The sequence below is a fragment of the Penicillium macrosclerotiorum genome (genome assembly GCF_028827735.1).
Source record: "Penicillium macrosclerotiorum strain IBT 26536 chromosome Unknown utg000011l_segment0_segment0, whole genome shotgun sequence".
NCBI classification, from domain to species: Eukaryota; Fungi; Ascomycota; class Eurotiomycetes; order Eurotiales; family Aspergillaceae; genus Penicillium; species Penicillium macrosclerotiorum.
In genome coordinates this window covers 651,284-669,214 of record NW_026643090.1, presented here as the reverse complement: position 1 = coordinate 669,214, position 17,931 = coordinate 651,284, and the positions used below count along the sequence as shown (strand labels likewise).

General features: G+C 49.5%; 5 protein-coding genes across 5 annotated transcripts; 3 read left to right on the top strand and 2 right to left on the bottom strand.

Annotated features, from left to right (window-relative positions):
* Window positions 1–683: 683 nt before the first annotated feature.
* On the top strand, window positions 684–1,293 carry N7462_011206 (uncharacterized protein; the record flags this gene model as incomplete). The annotated part of the gene is made up of 3 exons (XM_057082920.1): window positions 684–694; window positions 855–938; window positions 1,152–1,293. The coding sequence occupies 3 exons, from the start codon at window positions 684–686 to the stop codon at window positions 1,291–1,293; spliced, it is 237 nt and encodes a 78-aa protein (XP_056928275.1).
* Window positions 1,294–1,818: 525 nt separating this feature from the next.
* Window positions 1,819–3,190, bottom strand: N7462_011205 (sterol homeostasis protein ARV1; the record flags this gene model as incomplete). The annotated part of the gene is made up of 2 exons (XM_057082919.1): window positions 1,819–2,832; window positions 3,002–3,190. The coding sequence occupies 2 exons, from the start codon at window positions 3,188–3,190 to the stop codon at window positions 1,819–1,821; spliced, it is 1,203 nt and encodes a 400-aa protein (XP_056928274.1).
* A 345-nt stretch (window positions 3,191–3,535) lies between these two features.
* Window positions 3,536–5,604, bottom strand: arg2 (acetyl-CoA:L-glutamate N-acetyltransferase; the record flags this gene model as incomplete). Its single annotated transcript, XM_057082918.1, has 2 exons — window positions 3,536–5,468; window positions 5,561–5,604. 2 exons carry the CDS (start codon window positions 5,602–5,604, stop codon window positions 3,536–3,538), a joined length of 1,977 nt encoding a protein of 658 aa, XP_056928273.1.
* Window positions 5,605–10,555: 4,951 nt separating this feature from the next.
* Window positions 10,556–11,508, top strand: N7462_011203 (polyamine acetyltransferase; the record flags this gene model as incomplete). The annotated part of the gene is made up of 2 exons (XM_057082917.1): window positions 10,556–11,401; window positions 11,473–11,508. 2 exons carry the CDS (start codon window positions 10,556–10,558, stop codon window positions 11,506–11,508), a joined length of 882 nt encoding a protein of 293 aa, XP_056928272.1.
* Window positions 11,509–12,224: 716 nt separating this feature from the next.
* On the top strand, window positions 12,225–14,550 carry N7462_011202 (putative GTPase NOG1; the record flags this gene model as incomplete). The annotated part of the gene is made up of 5 exons (XM_057082916.1): window positions 12,225–12,245; window positions 12,326–12,434; window positions 12,558–12,659; window positions 12,731–14,421; window positions 14,509–14,550. The coding sequence occupies 5 exons, from the start codon at window positions 12,225–12,227 to the stop codon at window positions 14,548–14,550; spliced, it is 1,965 nt and encodes a 654-aa protein (XP_056928271.1).
* Between the last annotated feature and the right edge of the window lie 3,381 nt (window positions 14,551–17,931).

Below are 17,931 nucleotides of genomic sequence, written 5' to 3'. Positions count from 1 at the left end.
CGAACATCATCCAACGTGTTTTTAGTTACCAGTGCAGGATCATATTCAAAATCGATTTGCGCAAAGAGCCCCTAGAATATTCAAAGGCATACTCGAATATAAGTGTTAAAAAAAGATTGCGTCCCTAAACAGATGCAATCAAGTATCGAGCCTTTCAAGATATTGTCCCCACACCAAAACATCTTTGATAGACGGGACACCGCCCTCCGGCCTGAGGCAGAATGTCCCGCTAGCTCCTGGAGCTCCGACATCCAGCGCCGCTTCCACTTGGCCAGGTTATCTTTCTGTTCACCCGCTCTGTTGTGTTTCCAGGTGAACTCAGCATCGCGTTTCAAGCCCCCCTTCATTCTCTCTCCTCGGCCCTCTCTCAATTGTGAAACGCAAGCCCGGGTTGCCGAGTTACCGCCCACCTGGCCATCATCCGCGATTCGCACCACCAAGTGAACACACTGCCGGAGATCTCAGGTCACAGTCGAATACTGTAAACTTCTTCACCATTTAAACCGATCTACACCTTACAGTCACTCTGCGGCCTTCTCATCAGGTCACCCACCTGGAACATCCCTAACCGCCCGTGCGCCGCAACCCCAAGTCCCTGACTCCGATATCATCCTTGATCTCAAATCGAGGTACACCCGGCCTTTGAAGACTTCGTGAAAGACGCGACACAGACTCTAGACAATATGGCAAGCGGGTATGTTTATTTTAATACTCCGAGGCCCGAAAGAAAGCACCAGATTGTACATTCAGGTCTACATGTAGCCAGAAGCAGCTTTTCGACATCCCTGCCCTAAATTTAGACGACTCGCATGCGTCTGTTGTTACCCAAGTATCTTAACTGACCTATTCTTCAGTTGGAGCCTTTTCTTTGGCCTGATCATTATCGTGGCCCTCTGCTTGGCAGCATGGTTCTTCAGCCCGAAGGGCGAAAATCAGACGTGAGTCGCCTTCTCTGCCCAGATTCTCACACTGAAGCTGTCTCATACGGTCATTTTCACCTCGAAGCTAACATTCGATCTGATATCTCCAGGGTCTGGCGTAGCACACTCATCCTCTCGATTATCTCCTGCTATCTGATGTGGGGTATGTTCATCCCCTGTCCCATTCTGTTTACACCACTGTAATTGACACTTGGTCTTGACACCGCACAGCAATCGTATTCCTTGCACAGCTGCACCCCCTCATCTCGCCGAAAAGATCAGACATCCGGCCGGGCCGGGTCCCGGAGTGATCGGGTCTTCTTTGTTTCCCGCTTCGGGGTTCTTGCGTCGTTACGCCATTATTTCGGGCTAGGGTCTCTACTTTGTGACATGGTGTTTTCGAGTGAAAGGGTGGCCGTCGAGACTGCGATTCTCTCTTCGGTGACCGGGCCATGAGTTACTGTTCAGCCCTGTTTCGAGAATCGTATGCACTTGGGTTGCGGGTGTTTTGTACAGCCTTTTTCTTATTTTCTTTGTTTTGTATTGATCTCTGCTAGATATATCGGTCTAAGGCTACTCACTATCTTTCTGTTCGAAGTTCTCTGTCCCTATGATTGGTTTTGATTAGATCCTGTACATCCTTGTGAGGCTGTCTGAATATGCTCTACAATTTCGACGTTCCAGTATGTTAAGGATCCTGCTATATCCTGCTCAAAGCTCAATTGTCGTAGGAATCTGGCAAATACAAAGTTGAATTATTCGTGGACAGCCCTATGCATGAACAAGACCGTTACTAAGCATAATTGAAAGAGTGCTCTAATTTATGCTGTATACATGAAAATTATTTCATCAATCCCAGCTCAAGCCTCCAGGGATATGCGGCAAACATGACATTAATCTACCCTACTCCAACAGCCCCAAGGATAACCCTTTGCACTGCCCACCGCGCAATCTGGCCTGCAACCGCAACCGCCACGGCACGTAGATACCCACACCCAAGCAGAATATACAGCGCCTCGATATTGCTCAGAAGCACTAGGTGCGTATCCACTACCCCCAGCGACAGTAGCGATGCCAGCACCCGGAACAGCCCTGTCAAGTACCGGGTGGGCAGGTACGGTCGCAGGAAAGACTCCGCCGCGGCGAGCGAGGACTCCAAGATGGAGGCTGCGGCGGCGGCGCCGCGCTCCGAGGAGAGCGCGGCTTTGGACGCACCGAGATCTTTTCGGATTGCGCTGGGTGCGCTGCTCTCCGCCGTGGTGGTGTTGTCGCTGCCGTCCGCGCCCCAGATCACGAGAAGGATGGGGAAGAGCTTGGCGCAGCTGCTGACGAGGAGGGCGGTGCTAATCGCCGTAGGACTGGCAGAGGTGGGAGGGGGAAGTGGTCGGATGCTGTGGATTGGAGCGGTGGATGTGCGCCGTAGGGGTGGGGGTGGGCGTTGCGGTGCGGTTGTGGTTGGCGCGGGCGTAGGGAATGGGTCTGGCGTGGTTGTGGGCTCGCTGGTAGAGCCTACGTTGGGAGTGAGCTTTGCAGGAGCGCCGATGGAGCCGAAATGTTGCGTGAACTTGGCGTTCGGGGCATGCGATGGTGGAGAGGGTCGGATTGTTGGTGTTGGAGGGCCCGAGGGGAGCGGCGTGGTGTTGCCCGTGCTGGCTGCAGTGGAATTGGCATTCGTCGTGTCGGGTGCGCTGTAGCGATGGGATTTGGGGACAAGGATGGAGGCGAGGAGGCGCACAGTGAGGTGGTGGGCGAGAGTGGCCACAGCGTTCAGAGTCAGGAAGAAGAGATACTGCACGACAATAGGGGTGCGCGAGAGAAAAGAATTGCCGAGAGAAGGGTCTTTTTCGAGCCGGGCCCAGGTCAGGTAGACATCGAACAGGAGGAGAAGAATGCCGAGGCGTATGATCGATCGCTAGAAGTAATGTTCTCGTCAGCTAGGAGCCATCTTGGACGGGGTCGCTCATGCTGCTCACATCAAACCGGTTGTCATCGCGCCCAAGTCGATTGAAGAGTAAGTGCCGGTATACCTGAATTCATATATGTCAGTTAGGTCCTATGAACTAGATTGGCGTCGGCATTACCTGCGGCTTGATGAGTACGAGGTCGATAAAGATCACGACGAAGTCATATTCGACATATTTGTCCGCGAAACGCTGGCAGCGCGGACACTGCGTCAATCGCACGCCTTTTCCCTGGGAGCGGTCATCAGCACGACTGTAGGCACTATACAGGTGCGACACCGGGTATGAGCACTCGATGCAGATGGGCATCGTGTCATGACGCCGTGAAGGAGAGAAGGTCGAGCTGATAGTCGGGTCGGCCAGGTTGATGTTGCGATGCTCCACCAACCAATGACAAAGCAGCGAGGGCGCGACCCGCAATCAACAAACTAGCTTAACTGTAACTTAACACAATCGTCCTTTCGAGTCACTCCAATCTAACTCTATACAAGATACTCAGAAATGCGCAGCCAGGAAATTGCTCAAATAGAATTACGTCTTCAGATAAATTCGCGATATTGATGGCTTGGACAAGATCTTGATTGACATTCACATCTCCCGCCTAGTCTTGACAGCTCACTATACAAATGGATATCTAACATAATTTTATGTACCTCAATCAATTACACTTTTGTTGTCAGCCCAGCTGGGTTGAATAGCCCGACAAACGGCTTCATAGTCCCTGAACCGCTGCGAGTCCTCAACCAAGCCGGGCGTAGTCCAAAACATAGTCCAGTTACTATCAGCGAGCTTCCAAGTGCCGCTCGAACGCTCGAAATACCACTTGTTGACTGGATTGTCCTTGCGGCTGCGCCAGCAGACCCCACCGGGGAAGCAAGTGCGCACCATCGCATTAAAGACAATATCGGCAACACCTCCGGCGCCTTGGCTCCGCTTTAGGACGGCGAATTTGTCGAGATACGGCACCATGCGGGCGGCGCTGGCTTCGCTGCCGTCATCGACGACTCCGGGCGGCGATTCCCATGTGAGGATTGCCCCGCCTTCATACTCACCGGCGACGATAAGACCAGCTATCCGGTCATTGACTCGCTCGAGATAGTTCTGTACATCGAGTTTACGGTCGAAGGAGTCTTCAATCAGGTGCACGAGTCGCGGGAGGTCGATGGAAGGGTCATTCAGCTGCAGACGGGGCTGCCCAGTGGCTGTCCAAACCTGGATGTGCGGGTTCGGCAGGATGGTCAGCGGCATACCCCGCTTGACAAAGGTGGAATGGGGCGGAAGTGAACTGATGGCACTGGCCTTGCCATTGGCAGGGCCGCGACGCCCCGGCGGCAGTGAGGATGAGAGAAGAGGCTTGTCAGTGAGGAGATTGTGGATGAGGGGATTGCGCTGGCGTCGGGTTCCAACGGCGGATACATCTGGAGTAGAGGTTTGCGGGGGGCGGGCAGAGTGGGCGACTTCTTGAGGAGAGGTGATGATGGACGAAGAGGCCGACGGCAGCATGGCCAGTGCTTGTCGGGACAAGCGAAGATTCTCCAAATGGCCATCAAGCACATAGCCCATTGCTTTGGAGCCAGGCAGTTGTTCTGACTGTCCTGGAAGGGGTGATGCCACCTCCTGATTGACGAATTTGGAGAAGGGGTTGCTTTCCAAAATAGCAGATGCCGGTCCTGCATCCTTAGCGCTCATTGTGCTCTTGATTTTACCAGAAAGGATGTTTCGGGTTTCGAGGAGCTCTTCCTCGATTTCATCAAATTCTTGCTCCATATTGATGAATACATGAGATTCTTGGGGTCCACTGAAGGCTGGAATGCCCCCAAGAGGATGGAGAAGAATGAGGCGGTCGAGGGAGACCTCTTTTTGCAAATTATTGATTCGCTCTGCGGTTACAGTAGGATCTTCATCTGGGTCTGGGTGGGTAGATAGACCGGCAAATTCCTTGGTCAGCGCCATGACGGTGTCATTTGCAGAGACTGAAACAGCTCGAGGATTCTCTTCCATATATGCAATTGGTGTGACAATCACAACATGTCCATCCCAAAGCGGACTGAGAAGTCCTTTCCGAGTCGTGACTGTGGGGTCACCAGGCGTTTTCTCAGACAGAGATAGTGCTGAGTCCAAGCGAAATGACTTAGAGTCTGGCTGTGCATCAACAGCTGCCGAAATCCGGTTAGCCTGCTCAATGGCGATTTGCCGCACTGCGGCAGGAGAATCCGTATTCCCGGGGTCAACAACCACGCAGCAAGCCATCCCCAGACGGACAAGCTGCGACAAGGTCTTAGCCACACCATCAACAACTGTATCATCTAAGGACTGCGGTGTGGTAATCTTGATCAACGCCAGGTGAAGCTTCTCTGAAGGCTCTTGCCCTCGTGGAGCCGGTGTTGTGTTCTGACGGAAAACCGGGCTGTCATATACAGCTCTGTTCGCACCGTAGAAGGAGCCGAGATTCACACCGGAGGCCAGTGATTCTTCTCCTGACTTCTCTGAGGATTTGTTTACTGCCTCTGGTTTTGGATTTGCCTTGGAAGGGCTGGCTTTGAAGCGAGATAAGTAAGATTTGGCTTCTCGTTTGGTAGAAGCGGAGCTCAAGAGGCTTAAAAAGAATTCCTACAAAATAGAGTGAGCACCAATAAATAGATGGTCGATTATAAAACAGAATTAAATTCGGCTACTTACTCGGTCGAGCTGTTTCTCTTTTGCACGGCGCCCAAGGCCTTCATGATTATGGCTCGTGCTCGAGAATTCGGCGAATTGCTGGGCACGAATCTGCCCAGGTTGCGCCAGGAGCCCTGAAGCATGATCAACCGAACGAGGAATATGTTGCTAAATACAGCCCTTGTCAGCTTGGTTTCTGCATATTAGCGCGTGGTTGTGGACATTGGGTATAAGCACCTTCGCGAGTGAGGACTGTGCAGTCCGCGGCCAGTGGAGGGCCCGGGAGCTCATTGTTGGCCACCAACACCACTGCGGCCGTTTCACACAGGGAGAAGCAGCTTCAGCAAAGTCGATGAACCGGGAAATTGCACATAGGAGAGAAAGAAAGCGAAGGAAAGCACTTGGGACGAGAAAATAACGGTGCATGACGCATCCTCGGCTGCGATTCACCGCCTGGTGACTATTCGGGCGGAGGGAATTTAGAGTATCCGCCCAACGCCGTGTCTCGGCGACCTTGTTGCCCGGCTGAGCCGGGATCAGCGCACCTTAATGGGTTTCTAATATTCCCGCAAGAATTTGGCTTTTGGCTCACATTCTGCTCGGCACTTAGCCATTAGCCATGGAATCTCTAGATTTAGTGATTTGAGCTCTGGCGAGGCTGCGGGAGCTTCCCTCCGTCGAGTATCTTCGGGAAACGCTCGGGTTCGGCGATAACTCCCGCATTAGATGGAGTGGTGAACCGCAACCGCCGCCCTCGCTACCGACGCGACGCAGTCTTGGCTATGGATGGTCAAACTTTCCCATGTTATTTCCAAGATTGATAAGAGAGAGACAGCGAGGGTACTTGTGCTAGGTAGTTAAACTATGAGTTAGTTAGACTATGAGTCGCGATCAATAGTTTGTCTTTGGATGGTTCTTCCACATAGTAACCAAAAGACAGATCAAGACCGATATACTGCGGTTGATCAACAGAGAATTGATAATAATACTTCCACGGACTGTTTTACTCTAGCATGGCCCGATCTTAGATGAATGTGGAACGTATTGGATATTTCAATCCCTAAAGCCCGGTTTTGTTAAAACTGAGATATATTCTTCTGTCCAAACCCCCCCCCCTCCCCAAATATAATCTCCTGCCCAGCCAACAGGCTTGCTACTTGTAATCTACAATACTCATCTGCATTCAGACTTACCTATAAACTGACAAAGAGTATTGAAAGGATATAGTCTCCTGATCTATCATGAATCATCGCCTGCCTCTGTTAATACAAATAATAACCATACAACAGGAGATTCCCACATTTCTGAAATTAGGTTCTTCAAGGTGCAATTACGGGTCATTTCATATTCATATCCCTCTTTACGATTCATTAACGATCTTAGTTTGTTTTCTGCCTGTTACCTTGCCTGAGCAATAGGTCGGTACCCTGTCAAGTATTACTTTGCATATTAATAAGACTTATCGCTCGCTCTTTCTCTTTCTCTCTCTCTCTCGCTCGTTACTTAATTCGAAATAGAAACCGATGAAGACAATTATTAAAATTTCTTAACACAGGGGATTCAAGACGATGGATTTCTTGAATTATCTCTTCTTAAGGACATGGTCGAATTCAAATTGAGTACTTTTGTAAGTTGTTTTTTTTTTTTTTTTTTTTTTACTTTCCAGTTTTATTTCAAAATTGCTATTTACTTGTATTGTAAATTGGAAAATCTAGCATATTAGCAGCAAGAATGGCGGAGTGGTTATCGCGCTGGTCTCAAGGTTCTAAGCATCCTTAGCTCATTCAATGAGTTTTCCAGTTCCTCACGGTTCCTGAGTTCGAATCTCAGTTCTTGCAAAGCCTCTTTCTTTTTTTCCCCTCCTCAATGTATTCCAAATTCTAACGGGCTCCAAGTTCAAACCTCAGCTTTTGCAAAGCTAATTAATTTTTCTGTTTTCGATTTTTGATTTTTGACGCTGTATTTTGGATTTTTTGAATTTCCGACCGTGAAAGCCAGTAGTGATAAGTGATTTTGGTGGTAAGTTGCATAAGAGCAGCAAGAATGGCGGAGTGGTTATCGCGCTGGTCTCAAGGTTCTAAGCATCCTTAGCTCATCCAATGAGTTTTCCAGTTCCTCACGGTTCCTGAGTTCGAATCTCAGTTCTTGCACAGCTTCATTTTTTTATTTCCTACCCTCCTCTCTCTATGTGTATTGCCTCGGTTTTTTTTTTTCCATAACTCATTCTCCCTCCGTTCTTAACTTATTAGACCCCTGGACACTACAACAGGCGAACTAACGACAATTGTTGAATTGCATCTCTCGTAGTACGACGGGTCCTCTTTTGAGCCCCCTGGTAGTATCCTGATTACCACCACAGCCTCTGGAGCACATATGGAGAATGAATGAATGAATTGATTGATCAAACTCACATCAGAAAATACATCGCAGAGTATTCTTCATTATTTAGTCAAACCAAGATCCTCTCGATTTATTATTAACCAGTAATGACAATTCATACCAGGCACTCACAACACTGGCTACGAGAGGATCGTTTCGTCTAAAGTGTCTGAGTGAAGTTGGGTATACACCAATTACTACGATCACCAATCTCCCTTTGGAGCTGATCATTTCCATCCTTGATCTTACAGGCATGCATAGTATTCACCTGCAAAACATTCCATCCGAAGTATATCTAAAGTCAGCTGTTTCATCTTGGTCATGGCTAGAGAAAATATTGTCTCTTGGAGCTCTTGAGTGTTCGTGACTTTTTGGTGTCCATATAATGACACAACTCCAGGAGAGATTCGAGAACCCAGCCTTCCTCTCCTAGCAGACATAGATAGAGATATAACACTATCTATACCTTATTAAATTTTTAATTGAAAATCTCAAAAATTTAACGAGATTTGATCAGATAACTAGTGGCAAAATTGTCTACATACATCATCTATTTCTCCATCTCCGACAGCAGTGTTAATAATTCCCAGCTAGATTTTGGGGAAAGACACTGAATATATCCAGGATGTTCCAACCAAACGCCTACCAGGAGATAAATATCGATTTACCGTCCTTCGTTTCATATCAACTATGGGTTATTTTACCTCATTGGAAGAAGATTGCCCTACATTTATGACCTACATAGAGGATATATGTTTGATCGGATATACAGCCCTTCTAGCAGACTGATTAATCAACCCAAATGGCCAGCAGCCTCAATCCAGAGAAAGCGAATATTGAAGACTAGATAATTCGAAATAGGAAATAGAGAACGGGTAAAGTGTAGGTATCAAACTATTCACGAGGTTTCTGCCAACCATTTTTGAAAAGCCTTTGGGTTGCAAGGAGTCTGGCAGAGGTAGGCTTCCGCAATTAGCGGATGTTTAATTTTGAAAAATCTGAGATTGCATTTGTTGGATGATTGTAAGCCTTCAATGCGCATGTTAACCAGATAACAGACCCTGCTCAAGTACTCAAAAGGCTACGCTATCACTAGACTTCAGCTAACTCCAGTCGATCAGTGACATGAAATGGGATTCCAAATTTGCAAAAGTTTGAAACCAAAAGCCTTCGGGTTGATGGACATCAAGGAGTATAGAAAGCCGGGTCAAAGAATCACATCCACTGGGACAAATCAGTCCTAACGGACCGAATTGACAATATGCCCACACCAGACAGCCTCGAAAGTAGCACGTCACAGGAGACCTCCGCTGCTATGCAACTTATAAATCAGTCGCCTGATCCCTACTGGGGACTGTGCTCTTTGCGGAGGGCATTTTCCGAGTAGTCGATCGGAAGTATGGCATGTCCTTCTCGATGGCTTGATCTCTACTTATGCTATGGTGTCCTCGCCTGCTCCCACTTGCCTGCAGCTATAGTTACCGGCGTCTTTCAGAAAAACATGTCAACCATCACACCTTCGATCATTTGAATGACCAAGACAGATAGTCAACTACGTGGTGCCTGGGGATTCTGAACCGTATAAAATTCAAATCCCAGTGAGCTATCAGTATTCAAGGGAGATTGTCCACGGGTATCATGAGACTCAATAACTGGCCCTGAGCTGCCCAACCTGGCTATCCGGGAGCATGCTGTACATATAGACGATGGATAGTCGAGTCATACCATATTGACTGGACCATCCATACTGACTCCAGGGCCAGAAGAATAGGATCCACCTGCTTCTGGGACCTTGAATCAGAGACCCTGTGTTGGTCCGAGAGGTAACAAGCGTCCAGACCGTTACACCGGACTCCGAAACACATGCTTGCCGCTTAGCGGTGCCTTTGCAGGAGACCAGGGAGTTCGAGTCTTTCTAGAACCTTGGCAGATCCCCCGCTTGACCGCCTTCGAGGCGGTCAAGCCCCTGTGCCTTCTGTATGGACCGCAGGTACGTTGGGTACTCCAGGCTACTTTGTGCTCGTCCATGATAGGGAGGATCCGGGCGCCTGCATCAGTCACCCGCTTGTACTCTCAGGTCGCGCTACATCGTCCGCCACTTTCAATTTCCCCTTCCTATCCTTCTTATCCTTCGATCTTCCCCTTCCCTTGAAACCACCTTGCTTCCCACTTTGAATCGTGAAACCAACTGTGAGTAATTCCTGTGACAGCAATCCTCTGCCGCCTTGCGCTTCCCGCCCTGTTCCCATCTCCGGTCGCCAGCCGCTGCCCCTCCTTGCGCACATTGCCTGCGTCGCAAATTCTTATCGGCGGTAACCATCCAACCACCCTCCCAAAAGGATCTAAGAACAAGAGCCAAAAAACAAGGAACCAAGATCCAGGAAGATCAGTTGCTTTGATCTGATTGAGATCGGTTCTCCATTACTTGCATATCAGCTAATCCCCACCGGTCTAGATTTACATCCCACTCGAGTCTCCATCGACGCCACCGAGCCGGGTCCCCCTGCAAAAAAAAGAGTGACCGTGCTGCACCTGCTTTCTTCTATCCCCACGCAAGCATCCACCCTCCCCCCGGGTTTTTGCACCAGCACGACCCGTCGTTCCTCCCCCGATTTTTTCAACTGCCACCCCTCGACCATGTCTGATCCCAGCGAGCGGTCTTCGGAGTCTATGGCCGGCCCGGATACCACAGGTCTGAAGCCGCTGTCCAATGCCGAGGATCTGTCGCTGCCAACCCCCAGCAACAGCGAGTTGGCTCGCATCATGAGCCGTGCCGGCATTGCCATGACTAATGGATTCCCTCTCGAGGATGGCGAAGACGATGAGGAGGAAGTGGACGAGGATTACGTCGCAGTTGATCAGGAAGATGCCAATGACTTTCCCTACTGGTTCCGTCGTCCTCCAACCCACCACCGCACCAAGCTGGATGAATTACATCCCTTCGTTCAGCTGCTCTCCGTATCGAATGTTGACGATTGTGTGCACGTGGAAGAGGCTTTCCCGGAACAGGAGCGTTGCTCGCGTGACAAGTTTATTTACCGCCTGACTCGATGCCCCGAGCTCAGCCTGGGCCTTTTCACTTTGCCTGTCATCGAAGAAGGCAAGCCCAAGCCCCGGGCGACTCTTGTTGGACACATTATTGCTACCCGGACATCGGAGCCTCTTGTGACGGATCGCTCGATGCGCTTGCCTAGCGACTGGCAGAACCAACGCTGGACCCTCGAGGATGACCAAGCGGTGGGCCACGAGGAGGGCGGCAGCACGATTGCCATTCACTCCCTCGCGGTCCTGCCTAGTCACCAGGGCAAACAGGTTGGCAGCACTTTGATGAAATCATATATTCATCGCATTCGGGAGGCACAGATTGCGGACCGAATTGCGATTATTGCCCATGATCACTTGGTTCCGTTCTACGAATCATTTGGCTTCGAGGCGCGTGGTCCGAGCAAGTGCCAATTCGGTGGCGGTGGTTGGACTGATCTGGTAAGTCCTTTGCTTCAGCTCCCTTGTAGCACTTTCATCCGTATCTTGTTGACTGACACGGAATGCCATAGGTCTTGGAGTTCAGTAACGGTGACGAGTCAAGCTAAATCACGACGGTTTTCTATCCTACTGTTTTGTTTTCCTTTTCTCTCCTGCATCTTTCGGCGTGGACCCTAGGCGGCCTGTTTGCCGGTCTGCTTTCCCTTTTCCATTCTTCTTTGCCTATTCAACCGTTTTTCTTTTTCTTTTCTTTTTCTTCTTTTGTTTTTGTCTCTCTCAGGCTCCCCGCTACGAACACTCACGTCCGGTCATCGGTTTTGGTCTTCGGGTTTGAAAGAAAATGGAGTTTGTCTTTGTATTCTGGGGCGGAAGAGGGTGTGTCTGTCTTACGGATTGTCATGGAAAAGAGGCTTGGGGATTCTTGAAGTTGTACTCGTTCACAAGTACTTGTGACCGTAGTTGAAACGCGATGTACATGAGCACGACTGGTCCCACTGATAAAGAAATGATATCAAAACTGAAGAAAACACCCGGTAGAACATCTAATTGTTTACAATTCCTCCTAGCCTCCATCGCATGCCTATCGTTTTTCTCTCCTTTTCTCTCTTGTGCTTTGTAGAGTTGCAATCTTTCTTCACAGAATCGATGTTATCAGGCACTCTTGGCTCGGCTATCGCATCCAATCCTGGTCCCCGCATTTACTGACCGCCCGGCAGAAAAATGTCGGACAGCAATTTTTTCGTGGAGAACAATCTCGTAGAACCCCCAACAACCTCCCACTCCAGAGTCAATACACTTCTCGGTTTGACTCCTGTGGCCCATCATGAAGACAACGTGGAAGGATGTGAGTGATCTTCTTCGGTGCAATGCAGAATCTCTCTGTATACCTCGAGAATTTCTCAACTAACCTGTTTTGACCGCTAGATTGCGCCTGTGCCCACCAACCAGGAATTCTTGGACATTGTCCTGAGTCGCACTCAGCGACAACTGCCCACCCAGATTCGTGCTGGTTTTAAAATCAGCCGTATCAGAGGTACCATTCCCTTCCATCAGAATTCTATGCCAGGCAGTTTGAACACAAGTGGCGGACGAGGCAAAAATTGCGGTCGGGGTTATCGATAAAGAAGTATCGCTGATCGAATTTTTTTCTCGGCAGGTTTCTATACTCGTAAGGTCAAGTACACCCAGGAAACTTTCTGTGAAAAGTTTCAGGCTATCCTCGATGGATTCCCTCGTCTGCAGGACATTCATCCTTTCCGTAAGTTTTTCTTACTTTGTGACCCGACCCATCTGGGCCGGCCCAGCCAGTGGGGGTCTAATATCGATTAGACAAGGATTTGATGAACACCCTTTACGATGCCGACCATTTCCGCATTGCCCTCGGTCAAGTCTCGACTGCCAAGCACTTGATTGAAACCGTCTCCCGCGATTATGTCCGTCTCATCAAATATGCGCAATCTCTATTCCAGTGTAAGCAGCTCAAGCGCGCTGCGCTCGGTCGCATGGCAACCATTTGTCGTCGCCTCAAGGACCCGCTCGTGTATCTGGAGCAGGTCCGTCAGCACTTGGGCCGTCTGCCTTCGATCGACCCGAACACCCGCACCCTTCTGATTTGCGGCTACCCCAATGTTGGAAAGTCCAGCTTCCTGCGCAGCATCACTCGTGCCGATGTCGATGTCCAGCCGTATGCTTTCACCACCAAGTCCCTGTTTGTCGGCCACTTCGACTACAAGTACCTGCGTTTCCAGGCCATCGATACCCCCGGTATTCTTGATCATCCCCTGGAGGAAATGAACACCATCGAAATGCAGTCGATTACCGCTGTTGCTCATCTTCGCTCTGCCATTCTGTACTTCATGGACCTTTCCGAGCAGTGCGGTTACTCTGTTGCCGACCAAATCAAGCTTTTCCACAGCATTAAACCCTTGTTCGCCAACAAGATCGTCTACATTGTCGTCAACAAGATCGATGTCCGTCGTCCCGAGGATCTGGACCCAGAGCAGCAGCAGGAGTTGCAGGAGATTCTGAAGTCCGGTGACGTGGAGATGCTGCAGGCCTCCTGCACCACCACCGAGGGCGTGACCGCTGTCAAGAACGCCGCCTGTGATAAGCTGCTTGCCGAGCGAGTTGCGCAGAAGCTCAAGTCTGGTTCCACCACTGCCGAGAACGCTACTGGTCGCCTGGGCGATGTCCTTGCCCGTATTCACGTTGCTCAGCCTATGGGTGGTGTTCAACGCGAAACCTTCATCCCCGAGGCTGTCAAGAACCTTCAGAAGTATGACAAGAGTGATCCCAACCGCCGCAAGCTCGAGCGCGACCTCGAGGAGGAGAATGGTGGTGCTGGTGTCTACAGCTTCGATATGCAGCGTGACTACACATTGGCGAATGCGGAGTGGAACCACGACAAGATTCCCGAAGTCTGGAATGGCAAGAACATCTACGACTTCGTGGATCCGGATATCGAGTCCAAGCTGGCTGCTCTGGAGGAGGAGGAAGAGAAGCTAGAGGCTGATGGCTATTATGACTCGGACGAGAGTGTCGAGGATGCCGAGGACGCCGATACTCGCATGAAGGCTGATCTGATTCGCGAGAAGCGCGTGCTGATGCGTAATGAGGCTAAGATGCGCAAGTCCCTTAAGAACCGCGCTCAGATTCCCCGCAGCTCCAAGTCCAAGAAGCTCTCCGAGATGGAGCGTGGCCTTGATGCGGCTGGTTACGATGTGGATGCCGCTGGCGACCGCGCTCGCTCCCAGAGCCAGGCTCGGGGTCGGACAGCGACTCGCGGTGAGCCTGCTGATGATGACGCCATGGACCTCGATGACCCGCGCAAGGCTATCGCTCGTGCGAAGAGCCGTGCTCGTAGCCAGGCCGCGACTGACCGTCTGCATGACGGTGTGGTTGATGAGACTGCTCGCTCCAAGGCCGAGCGTCTGGCTAAGCTGGGACAAAAGAAGATGAACCGCATGGCCCGCCAGGGTGAGGCTGATCGTCACACTACTGCCTCTCTGCCCAAGCATTTGGTACGTATTTCACTCCCCCTCTTTTCCCCTTTTAGCGATCCTTCGCTTCTTAATTTTTGTATTTTCCCACTAACAATTACTTTACAGTACACTGGAAAGCGCGGCATTGGCAAGAACCAGCGTCGTTAAGGCACCGCGCCTTACGGCTGCTGCTACGGGCGACGAAACGAGACACATTCTTAATCATCGTCAATTGGTTTCCTCCATACCGGGTGCACAATGGTGTCGGGCGTTGTATGCTGTATTTTCTTCATTTTTCCTGTGCCCTCTTTCCTTTTTACATCTTTCTTACGGGCTATGTGCGCTTGACTCGGGATTCTTCCATGTTCTATACACTATTCCACTAGCCGTCGAGCGTGGGTGTCTGAACAGCTCTCATACGATTTGTGGGAGGGACCATGTTTTCCTTCCCTTTCAATAGGACCAGAAAAGTTCTTGACTTGATGAATGTTGCATATACCAATACAGATGAGGTTTTCGCCATTTGGTAAAGTTTTGTGTGATGCTTCTGCGTCGGTTGGGGAAGTAATATAGTAGACTTTTCACTGTGTAGGTGTAATAGATCATCAGCTTGGTAACAGAGTCACTTACGAGCGTCCACTTTCCAGTTTGCATCCGGCTTCATCATGTCCTGAGAGACGCCCCCCTCCCGCGTTCAACTTCGACAAAGTCAAGTCCAATAGTCCGTTCCATGTTCACGCCATATTCAGCGACAGAAATGCCACACTATCACTACTATCACTATTAGAGTACTATATTGCAGCAAGTAACCATGAGCTAAAAGCTCCTGGAAGACCGACCAGCCAACCCTCATGAAAGCTGGAGAATAATGCCACTGATGAATCTACACATGCCAAACGCGGACGCCTGAGATAGGCAAAGAAGCCCAGACTTAAAAGGCTCTATGCCACAAAATGATGCAAACTACTGTGGATCATGCTCCGTGGCTCAAAAGCAAATTTGTGGCTGCTTGTTGAGCAGCCAATACCACAAGCCGCACTTAACGATCCACATACTTGGGCGATGGTAAATGTGGAGACAGGAGCCTCCAAAATCGTTGTCAACTCTTTTGTTCTATTTTCATTGACCTAGACGAGTCTACCTACACCATGGACGAGGTAAAAGCTCGTTGGAGCCTTTAGATGACATGAACAATACATTATCCTCCCCACCTACATAGTGCAAAGTCTTCTACGCATCTTCCGATGTGTGGCCCATGCGCCTTATAGCGCATTCATATCATGCCACCCAGAAAAGAAATCATTTTCTAGTACCTTCATATGACCTGATTTCTAGCGAGGAAGTGTACATATGTATATGTGTGGAATAGTCACAGGTATTATGGTAGTGAAACAAGCAATGGGGAAAAATTACGTGGAAGGGCTCAATTATCCCATGATGGAATGAGCAAAATGCAATAAAGCCGAAGGAACATTCTGGGCCTCCTAGAATGTCGAAAATATGCACTGCCTCTTTGGGTTATCCTTCTATTCACTCCTTGTTTGATTTCGCCAAAATCATCCATAGAAGTCCTGAAAAATGTCTTGACTTTTACGGAATACACATGTTTCTGAGACAGAGAGGAAGAAGAAGAAATATTAAGAATGACAAGTCATCATATGAGTGGCAGTATTCTAAGAAGCATTGAATTGGCGGGATTTGAGTGTAAGATTCCAGTCACTTCCTCACCTCGCTCTGCGCACCTGGACAAATGTTATCCAGCAATGACACATACATGGCCTTGTTAATTATTACTGTAAGATGCAGTTCTTGCCGGGCGAGTTCAAAAGACATGGTAAGTGTCTCTTATTGGTGAAACAGGCACCCCATAGGCCCATAGGGTGTCGGACGATTCGCGGCCCAGAAATAGTGTCAAATATCGCTTCCTCCAGGAAAGAGCGTAATCTCGTGTATATAGTAGTCAAAGGACACAGTCTAGAGGTACAGCGCATATACAAGGTCTGATTGTCAGAAAGGTGCTCTTTGAAATGGGGGCGTTGATATGCATCATTCGGAGTGCATATTAGTATTATCTCACATATTCTCAACCTGATGGCCAAGGATCTCTACTTGATAAGGAGGAGAGTCTTCTCCCTTACGGAAGGGACAATTATCGGTTAATTTTCTTGATTGGGGTTGTTTTCTTTCATTATTATTATTGCCCTATCAGGGCACTCTGTATGCACTACTGTACAGGGCACATCATAGTGGCACTGGAGATGCCTCACTCCAAATATAGCCAAATTCCCTAATAAAGAATTCTTTTGAAGTTCCCCTCATCAAACCACAAAAGGATCTTCAATGACATTCTCACTACCAAAGCACGAGGGCCTGTTTTAGATGCGCCATATGACCTCAAGAACGGACATGGATATACCACAGGGGAAAGATGCATCGCGTACATATCCTACTTGATTCTAGACACGGCCGAGAAGTAGAACGTCCTGTGTACACCAACCCACATCCAACGCATCTAACATGGCCAACGCTAACGATGGTCACCGCAGTCCGGAAAGGTTCTAGCATACAAGAGCCGAGATAAGAGCATATGTGGTTATGATTGGATACGAGACACGGTCGTCTCAGAAGTGTGGTATGATTTAGGAAGGAGCGGTGGATCTGGTCCCACTGGGTTGCTGTGGCCGATTATTAACTTTTCGCTTTTTCGGTCTGAATTTCATTTTTGGATTTTGGGCCCCTGATTTATTTCGAGTGGTCTGATACCGTCAGACTTTTTCCTACTAGGTTCACCGCAGATCACGGAAGGGGCTTGGGCGAAGTGGGTCGTGGTGAAAATTGAGACGCTGGTTCCGTCGAGTGCCCACCCCGAGAGGCCGATCCCGTGTTCGGGATGCCGAGTCACAAACGGCTGTAAGGATCGGGTTCTACAGAATTTGGCGAGATTAAAATTTAGTAAAATAGTAGTTAGAGCGAATAAAATCAATCTTCTGCTCATTCCGAATATAAAGAATCTGGAGTGATGTTTGTGGTGAGTATAACCGGTTCTTTATCAGCAACACGGCATCGTGCGCGATCCCGAGTCGGCTCGGTGTCGGGATTGGCAAGCAGCGAGGACTCGGTGTGCCGATTGGGGCCTGGGTGGGGCCTGCCCAAGGCTCAACAGATCGAGAATCTCGCAAATCTCAGCACGGGAAACCACCGAAGCCTCACCGGTAGTGGGGCCAGCCGCGTTCGAGTTCATCAAACAGCTCTACCGGTGGCCCTGTTCAGACAATTCTCTTATCAGCACAACTGTGCTTCGCATTCAAGGACGTGCTCTGAAAGAGTTATATAAATGGGGCGATTGCCCAAGGTTTTGATGAAGCTTTTGGCAAACCTACGTGAATGATATACCTGTGCCCTTTTGCTCTACCTTCTTGAGCCAGCCAAGCTTTTTTCGCTCGGCGATCGTCATCGATTCTCTGTCCGGCTCGGACGCTGACCCTCGTTCCAGTGAAGAATCCACGATTGGACCCACCCGCCAAAAAGTAAACAGAATTTTTTTTCTTG